Below are 10,432 nucleotides of genomic sequence, written 5' to 3'. Positions count from 1 at the left end.
ACAAGATTTCCTGTATACCCAGATTCCTCTAAAAATGTAGGTCTCTCGATTAAAGTATCCTCACACACAAAAAAGGAAAAGTTACTAGAAAAGAATTTTTTCAAAACAGAGTCATTGTTTATAGATATGCTTACCCAGTTATCACTTCTGAATGGGCAATACTGTAATGGAAGGCAATTGGGATTGTTACTCATGTAACGCACCTAAATTCAACTCTTCATATCTCATACAGGACAACTACCAGTTTGAACCTCGAACTGTACTTGCAGATGCGTAGATATCTGCCTCTCTCTGTGTGTGTATACATGTCTATATACAAAGTTATAAGAATATTACGGACTCCTACACAGCCAATCATCCACAATTAATAATCCTCATTTAATGACAATTCTTACGTTATATTCTCCTTACTCCATTTATCCACTTATTTTTGATTGCTTAATTTGTTGCTTCTTTCCCCTGTTGGTTCAGTTTGAAGCAAATCTTACACATGTTTTTTTAAAATTTTTGAATAAAATTTAGCAAATAACTCGGCTGCATTGAAGACAGAGATTTGATTCTCGTGAGAATCAAAAACAAAACAAAAAACCTGGATAGGCTTGAAATCTTATCGAGTAAGTTTTTGAGAATTAAGAAGGTTTTTAGCAAAACTGCAGGACTAGATTAGAACCCGGTAATATTGTTGGATTGGAGAATCTTGATAATTTCCCAACTTCTCCCAGTGCTACCATCCACTTTTAAAATATAATTAGCTTGTAAACTTGAAGCTGATCAAGAAGAGTCTCTTAGCATCTTGGGGATCATTGATAAAGAAAAATGGATGCTATTATCAGCAGTGACCAGTACTGCAGAAGAATTTTTATTAGTTTGTAGGATCAAAGCTGTAGTAACAGATACTCCAAGCTAAAAGTATTCCAACTACCCATTCCACTTTTACCTGTCCTCTGTTCATTAGATGAGTAAATACTACAAAGGGAACCCTACCCCACTTTTAAATTGGGCCTGTTGACAGTATGAGTATTGACCTTTAATCTATAATGTGAGTCTCAGTCACCAGCCAACTGATTCCAACACCACCCATTCATCATAGCATCAGAACTCCTTTAGAGAACTACATCAAAAAGCCTATGTATTTTCCCACTTCAGGACTGGGGTTTGCTCTTTGAATCTTGAAACATATGGACTAGGAGTATCATCTACATATAGAATGAAATAATCATATTACAAAGAGTGTCCCTCAACATAAAAGATGAATGAAACATAAATTTCAGTAATGAGTTATTTTAATGTGGAATGGGAAAGCAAATATAGAGACCATGACCTTGACATGTCATTATTTGTAAGAGACAAATATTACCAGAATTGTCTGAGTATCAAATAACCATGAAATAATCAATTCTAATGTTCCTTTTCTAGGTTATATGTAATTGTTTATTACATTCTTTAATTTTTCAAGAATTTATCCCATAATGGACATGAAATATTTTGTATGTTCAAGGTAAAAATACTGTGGTGATCCAATAGATTTAGTAGTGTCCTTTGGTAAGGCACATGTGCCGTGTAAGGAAAAAATTTCAAAGCATATTATTCATTTTCAAAAAAAATGTGTTATCTTTGTAGATTGCAATAATGGAAATATGAGGATGGTTTTTTATTAAGGTGATATAAATTGGTTAGTGAGATACAATTTTTTAAAGTTGTGTTTCATTCCTTTTGTACTATCCATCTTGATGAAAACTAATACAATTGAAGTAGCATTGCAAGGATGTGAAGATTGCTTTATGGAATCATGTTTTAAACCAGTGATTTATGGAAGTTAGAAAGCAAGTTTTAATATTTTTAATTTTTATAAGATGAACAAATTTCACATATTTCATATATGCAGATTTAGAGTTTGTAAGCAAAGAAATTCTCAAAGAAGAAACTTGTATCAACAGTTGCAGCTTCGCTAAGGCACTATCTAGTAGTTCACATTGGGGAGTTTTTGTTTACTAAATCAAACTAGTGTCACATGCAAAATAAAGATTAGAGTAATACTAACTTCCTGAGAAAAATAGAGAAGCTAGATTTCTCCCCACATTTCCTATTGATTAAACAAAGACTACACACACACTTCATATTTTATTCAAATAAAGAAATTATATTGCATGTCATTGTGCAGTCAACTTTATTTGACAAATCTAAAGCAAGAGCATACTGAAATACAAATTAGATAAACAGGCATTTCTAATGTGAAATCTCCAGTTTTCATTTGTGTAAAACTTGCAAGAGGAAAGGCGTCACTACCATTTCTGTTTAACTTAGCACAAATTGGAAAAGAAATACATACCTAGTTAATATATTTCAGTGCTCATCATTTAAATGTTTTTGTGATCCCTATTCGCTGTTGATGCAGAGTGAAGCCATAAAGTGCTTACCGCCTCCACCAATTAAAGACCCTGAGTTTTGTGACATATTTTTGCTTTTGCTTTTTATTTTGGAAAAATCACGTCCATTCTAATTTTCAAACAGTAGTAGTAGCAGTTTGCAGTAAAACTAATACAAACTTCACCTAGTTTGTAATGAGTGGATAACTTGTCCCAACTACATTTATGACATAGTAATTCATATGACAGAAATTATTATTGCTACAGTAAAGGCAAAAAAATGTAAGAAGCATGTAGTTAATTCAGAGTGTTGACATTTCATACAGCAAAACAATGAAGAACAGAATTGCATCAATTCATGGTACAGAGCTTGACATTTTAGCTAAAATATTGATACTGTAAAGCTTTTAGCATCACATTCAGGCATATGAGTACCTCTGTTAAGACTTTCAAGAACATTTTCTCAGATGTGGCTTAATTTAGTATAGTGCATCATTCTTTCTTAGATTAATGATTTCTACTATACTGAGTAGTTATTAGATTATAATTGTAAGGCATTACAGAATTTTATCAGGCGTTTGCCAAGATTTCACTGCAAAATTTCATTCATATGTAACACAAATATATCTGTTGACCTAATCTTTACTTCTTCAAATGCGGTATTTTAAGCTTGTAAACTAATAGTGTTAGTCAAATGGGATAAAATCAGGAAATTATATTCTTGCAATGTGTTTTGAAAGTACTTGTATTCACTTTGTAGTCATTAAAACCCCATTAACCAGCTTCTAAGTAAATTAAATATAATGTTGAAGTATTTGTTTTTGCTAAGTTTTAATCTATACTATATGCAACATTTCAGTGTTACATTATACATAATGAAAAAAGCTTGCCTTCTTTTACATAGTACTACTACTATATAATGATTGTATTTTTAAGGACGTAGATGGGGTTCAGTTTAGGAGGATAGTCTTTGAAAGAACTGATTGCTCAAGCAATGATACTAAAAGTCATCATAGTGTAATATGCAATGTAATATATTTTGGTATTACCAAAGATAGTGTCTACCCCAAGTCCTTGCTAAGGAAATTGACTATCACCATTGATTTGATTATGCCTCCCAAGAGGTAGAAATAGCATGGAAGGAAATATTTCTTATAGTCATAAGTCTTAGTGTGAGAAAGGTAAATAGAGACTGTGTGTATACGAAACACTAGTTATATTGGATTTCTCTTAAAGTATCATGCATCCCTTGTTAAAAGTAATATTTAATCCTATATCTGAAATGCACATCTAATATCAGAGAAAATAATCTTTTGGGATTATTCATAAAATGTTTACTCCAATAAACGAGTTCAACATTTCAGAAGTATCCTAACTAAAAAACAAAAACAAAACAAAAGACCCCCAGCAGGGTATGTTTTACAGTGTACTCAATCAGTTTAAACAGATCCATCTTTTAGTTTTCATGTTGCTATTTTGAAGAAAGAGAAGTTATAGGAAAATTTGGTCTGAACAAATGGAGAAATTATCATCTGCAGAGCTAATTCATTCCATTAGATTCATTGCATAGTTAACATGATTAAAAGTTTTGATTAGACTTCACTTGTGGAAAAGCAACAACTGAAGTATTAATGCAGACATTAAAATCTCATCTGAGTTGTAATACTTTAAAATGAATCCTTCATGGCTAGAAAATAAAAAGAAAAAAAGTTATTTCACAAATAATATTTAGTCTCAAATACTGCTATGTATGCATACAGCTATAGGAAATTGTTTAAATGAATATGTGTAAAACAAAAGGAGATGAATTATAATTTGTGGTACTATTTTATATGTATATGTGATGAAATATTATAGACACTAGTCAAGGTGAATGTTTCAGGCGATTTTAAGAAGATATGGAGGATTGTGTAGAGTTCTTCCTTAGTGTCATATTTGGAGGATAAATTTATGCCTCAATATCTGTTAATAAATACTGATATATCATCTCTGATCTTACATTTTGAACTTGGCACCAGTCTCCATAGTCACTTTCATGTTTTCTACTGCACATTTGGAAAGGGGAAAATACTAATGACTACTATTCTGTACATCAGTTTTTCAACTGGTCCCTCACAATGTTGCTAATTCTGGGCACATATGGTTAGTAGCAGCAGTTGTTTATAAAACTTAATTTTAACATCAAATTCTCTTTCAAATTGAAAATCCTATGCAGCCTGCCTCTTGCGGCTTATTTGTTTATTGAAGCATCATCAAATGCATTTACCAGTTAATAACTGACAATAAGTGGTTCTTAACTAAATAATGACATAAGAGAACAATATATTTAACTGCATATTTAAAGGCTAAAATTATGGAATCAGTTCGTGGGTTGCCAAATACTGATTCTTTCTAATACTTTTAGTACTGAGATTGATTGTAGTTAAAAACTTCAGAGCTAGAACCTTCAGATTTTTTTGTTTACTCAGCTTTTTGAGCTTGTTCAAACCAAAAATATTTTGTCACTTAATAGTAACTTCTATTAACCTAACTCTTGAAGTTAATACCTGAACTCTTGAGATTTGTTCAGGAAGTTCTACAGAATACTTTCTTGTTACAAGAAGTCTTTCAAAAATTTGTGGACTATGTGTGTAAAATTATGCATGCTTTTCAATATTGCTGGCATGAGAAAGCAACTGTTCTTTATTTCTCAGTATTTTTCTATTTATCTACTCATCATGCTCAACATATTCATTTAAAGAGATTCATGTAAAATAAACATATACACAAAGTGAACCTGGTATGAACCTTCAAGTGAACCAATTTTGTCAAACTGAGCACATAAACATAACCATCATCTAGATCACAAAAGCAGAACATTCTTATGTTCCAGAATTACTCTCTGGCAATCAATATCCACCTCCTCTGCAAAGAGAGCCATTTCATGGCTTTAGAAACCAACCAAGTATTGTTTTTTTGTGTTGTTGTAAGCCACTCTGTAATTGGAGAATTTTAATGCAACAAAACAAAGTTGTTTATAATCAGATTCTGTTTGGGTTGAGAGCTAGGCATCTCAATCTTTTTTTCTGTGCATTTTATCTGAGGGATCTCATAGTCTCACGAACACTGACAAGGAATAACTATTAGAATCCCTTGCACTAGTTAGGAGTTTATGATTAAATGGTGGTAGTGGTGGGGAGGGGGACAAACACAATAGTATTCTGCTGTGTTAGCAGGGCTTCTCCACACTGCATCTGTCAACATCTTTGGACTGGAAAATTTATTATAGGGCACTGTCCCTCACATTCTATCATGTTTAGCATTATTCTTGGCCTTCATCCACCAGATGCCAAATGATATCCACACTCCTCATTGCTTAGGAAAACCAAAACTATCTGCAAGTGTAGTTAATTGCCATTTAAGGGGAAATTTTCCTTAAAATAAATTCCTGTGCTAAGGAATATGGAAGAACTTCAAAGAATTCATGGGAAATGGAATTCAAAGAAAAATTATTTCAGTATTTGAAAATTTTAAATCTATGACTATGAGGGTACCACAGAAATTTCATGTGAACATGTTGTGAAAAAATGGCATGGATATCAATATTTTGGAATACCATAATTTGTTTTAATTTCTTTTATTCTAAGGGCTTTTCAAAGTCCCCTTATATTTGTTTACCCTTTGATGATTACCACTTTGGAAATTAGTAGGTCGGTATGTAATGTTCTAAGGAGAGTGGCTTTTAATTCTCTAGGGTACTAGTAACATTATTAATTTGGGTGTTGGTTATGAATGATCAGAGGACAAATCTTCATTTATCTGTACATTTATATGCATTGGTTGGTATGTATGCTATATTTCAATAAAATGCTTGAAAAACAAGAAAGCTTTAATGACTTGCCCCCTTAGAAGTGAACTGGATTACTTAGTCATCTTGGAGAATATTGCAAAATACAGTATATAGTATATGTTTTTAAAGGACTATCCAGCAACCTATTTATAAACTATAGGACTCAAAACTGGTGGATGTTATATGCAACACTTCTGTTGTTTCTGAATCCTAAAATAATAATTTTCTTTAGGAATAAGCACCACATTCGAAAATACAAGGCAAAGTCTATTAAAACAGGTGTCTCCCCATTTTTTTGGCTCCCATTCATAATTATCTGTGATGTTTGTTAATTGCTTCAAGAAAAATATCTTACAATGAATGGGATCACATCAATAATTCGAAAATTATTCAGGAATTCAATTCAATTTAATTCAATTCAGGTATTTAATAATTCCTGAAATATGAAAAGAAAGAATACTATAATTTTGCTAATGTTAATATTCCTAGCGTTTAAGGTAAATATAATTGTATCTAATTCATTGTAGTCTAATCAGTTACATTAGCCTATTCATGGGTCTTTGCAAATTTTCTTAATTTCAGTAACATTACATGTATCAGTAATATATATGTATATATAGCAGTAATAGCAACATAGAATGTTGCTATATGTACATACAAATATGTGTGTGTATCTATATATATCGATATAGATCTATACAGATATCAGTAAGAGCAACATAAAAATCCTAAGGGAATAAATTAGTCAATTTTGATATTTTAGCTCAATTTTTAATAAGCAATTAAGATATAGTTAAAATGGAGCTAGATATATCTAATAAAACTTACTGAAGTCCACTTGTCTTCCGTTTTCTCAATCACAATCGTCTGTGTGTCACTACCTGGTGGTATATATTCATAGTCGTCATACAGGAGACCTAGGATTGGATATTGTGTTCTGTACCTATAGACAAGAGAAGAGTTACAGGGTGCATAAGAAAATTATTTGTACTAATTTTTAGTCACTGTTTGGTGCGCCTTATTAAAACTTATTTGACTCTGAAAAACTTGTGTCTCTAATAAGGAAATCGCTTCTCAGTAAACAAAGTTTCACTACCAGTGATCATCAGGAGCCAGGACCAGTATTCCCAGAGAAGCAAAGCAAATCCTAAGAGCCTGCAAGTAGTTAGGTCACTGCCTAGAGAGATATTTTTCTTTTAGTCATATTAAAAGAAGAGAGAAGTCAAGTAAATCCCAGCATCTCTTAGCAAGAAGAGGTAAAAATTAGGATAACACAGACTAGTGTCATTTGAATTTATGGGGCCCAGAATTAGATATCAGAGAACTACACAGATAGAAGTGAGGAGACATGTGGAGGCTGCCTCATGATTGTGAATGCACAGTAGTCAGCTACACATGTAAACTAGCTGCCATGTGCAGTGAAAGAGCCACCAGGGAGAAGCAACCTGGCAATCTTTGGATGTCACGCAGGGATATCAATATTTGTGTTCAGCTAGCCTGTCAGAATGTTAAGACCTCCTAATATAACGGACACAAAAAGAAAACACAGAAGAGTATCCGTTAGTAGTAGTAGAATTAAATTAGCCTTGGATGACACATTGGTAGACTGCAGTTTAAAGCAAGTCTTGCATTTATTACACTGGTTCCCAATAGGTTAACTTCATCTCAGAGCAAATTCCCATTTTGGATAATTCCCCCAATATAGTATTAAACATTGTAAACTCACCATATATGACATCTAGTAAAAAAAAAAAAATGGTAGTCATACAATGAAGCAGAAGCATATGACTAACAGTGAAGAGAAGGATAAATCAGTGGGAATAGATTTTTTAAAATCACACTATTAAAAATGAATAGGCAAAGGTACATTTGTAAGAGAAATATAAAATGTATGCTGCATACTCAAAAAGTTGGAGGGAAGGCAAACACTAGCACAAGGAGGAGGAAAACGGAAGACATAAAGAAGATCCTTTGGACAGGCATTGTTGGCATTCCAGACAAGTTTATATCCTGGTGCTCTACTCATGATCCAGCTCTCTGCTAATGGCCTTAAAAATAGAGTGGAAGGTAGTCCAAGTGTTTGGGTTTCTGCCATCCGTGTGGGAAACCCAGGTGAAGCTGCTGGACTTCAGGCTTCAGCTTGGCCCAGCTCTGGCCACTGTGATCCTATAGAGAATAAACTTGAAGGTGGAAGACTTCTCTGCTTCTCTCTCTCTCCCTCTCTCTATAACTCTGACTTAGAAACAAGCAAATAAGTCTTAAAAAAAAGAGGTCCCTACTGGAATTTGGGACTTCCAATGATGAAATGTATGTTGGATGAGCTTAAGGCACTACAGAATATTAGTACATTTCATTTTATCCATGTAAAAATATGTTATTTTTAAGGTTCCTTATTTAAAATCTTTTATTCATATAACATAAACAGATTTCAAGAATGTAACAATAAAGATATTGCATAGTGATATTCTCACCCTACCCTCCCCCTCCTGCTTGTTTCCCCTTCCTCCCTCTCTCCCTCTCTTCCTCCCTTCTTTCCTTCCTTCCTTCCCTCCTTCCCTCCTTCCTTCCGTCCTTCCTCCCTCCCTCCCTCCCTTCCTTCCTTCCTTCTTTCCTTCCTCCCTCCCTCCCTCCCTCCCTTCTTCCTTCCTTCCTTCCTTCCTCCCTCCCTCCCTTCCTTCCTTCCTTCCTTCTTTCCTTCCTCCCTCCCTCCCTTCCTTCCTTCCTTCCTTCCTTTTAAAATTTTTACATTGCCATACTTTCAGTTCAAGGAATAGTACATTTAAAGACATCAAGGGACATTTCTTAAAGTAAATGACAAAGGGAAAATACTGAAAAAAATATATATATAGAATGGTAATCTGGAAAGCACCAAGTGTCATTTCATATTGAAGTTCTGCAAAATTGGTATTAGACAAAAAAATCTGAATAATTACCAAATTATTCCTTCCAAATTTGACAAAAGAGTTTAAGAACACAAACCCAACAAGCCCATGGAACTTAAGGAGTCTTACCACTATCAAATGGGTGAAAGCCAATGTTTAAGGACCTGAAACAGCCAGAGCCTTTAACATAGTGGTTAAGATTCTAATTAAGATGCCTGTACCCCATATTGCAATGTCTGAGTTCAATATCTAGCTCCATTCATGACATCATCTCCCTGTTTAACCTCATGCAAAACTTATTTCTGGGTTTTCGGTGTTGGCCTTAGCCATGGTCATTGAAGGCATTTGGGGAATAGGGCAGTAGATCAGAGTAGAGAACCTTCTCTTCTCTTCCATTTTGCTTTTCCCCTCTCCCTGCATCTCCTCTCCTGTCTTGTCCTTCTCTCTGTTTCTCTCCCTGAAAAAGAGGGAATCAGACAAAAGAGGGAAGCAGACAAAGGGGGAAAAAAAGAACATGAATCAATGAGGGAAAATGATAAGATTACAACAGACATTCTGTCAGAAACAAAGTCAGAAGACTGGGGAGTGACATTGTCTATATATAGAGAGAATGATGGAGAGAGAGAGAGAGAGAGAGAGGCAGAGAGACAAAGAAACTGTTCTCATTGGCCAGTTTGCTCTCCTAAATTCCTGCAGCTGGAATCATAGCTTGAGGGCCAGGAATTGTAAAGTCAGTCTTGGTTGCCCCTGACCCACATAGATGTAAGGAGCACAAAAACTTGAATCATATACACTGTCTTCCAAGGTTTTACATTAACAGTAAGCTGGAGTCAGGAGCTAGAGATAAGTGTTGAACCAAGGCACTCTGATGTTGACATCCTAAATAATGTTGTAACCACTAGGACAAGCACCCACTCCCATAGTGACATATATAAGTACCTTAAAAAAATCAGCATACTCTTTTTTATAAATCAAAAACAAAGCAGTGTCCTCTTAAACACAGTTTTAGGTCACCATGCTCACCTACATACAGAATTTCAGAGATAGTTCATGTATTTTCAACTGTGTTCTGAGAATGGTAAAATCTTTCTCAGTCCTATTTCATCTTGTGCAGGAGTTGTCATTCCTTTGTACAGTTATCAGATTGCTTCATGTTTAAGTCACTTAGGTAATAGTGAGCTGAAAGTATATGAGTAGGACAGACTGTTGTCCTGTTGGCTTCATGTGGGCTGGATGAGTGGCAAGCCAGGCTGGGTTGACTGTTCCTATTGGTGCATGCATAAATCAGAGTGAGTGTGGGTTGGATGGACTTTGCCACAAAATCAGCTAGCAGATGCTGGCACGACAGTGGGGCC

General features: G+C 34.4%; 1 protein-coding gene across 1 annotated transcript in view; it reads right to left on the bottom strand.

The window, feature by feature from the left end:
* Nucleotides 1–6,946: 6,946 nt before the first annotated feature.
* Nucleotides 6,947–10,432, bottom strand: part of POF1B (POF1B actin binding protein) — a 79,016-nt gene continuing 75,530 nt past the window's right edge. The window contains exon 16 of the mRNA XM_040999733.1: nt 6,947–7,138. Within this exon, the coding sequence (XP_040855667.1) occupies nt 7,000–7,138 (139 nt within the window). The 3' untranslated portion in view covers nt 6,947–6,999. The remainder of the gene's footprint in view (nt 7,139–10,432) is intronic.

The sequence above is a fragment of the Ochotona curzoniae genome, unplaced genomic scaffold (genome assembly GCF_017591425.1).
Source record: "Ochotona curzoniae isolate NIBS_2020 unplaced genomic scaffold, NIBS_Ocur_1.0 scaffold_1852, whole genome shotgun sequence".
NCBI lineage: Eukaryota > Metazoa > Chordata > Mammalia > Lagomorpha > Ochotonidae > Ochotona > Ochotona curzoniae.
This window is presented reverse-complemented; position numbering and strand designations above follow the sequence as displayed.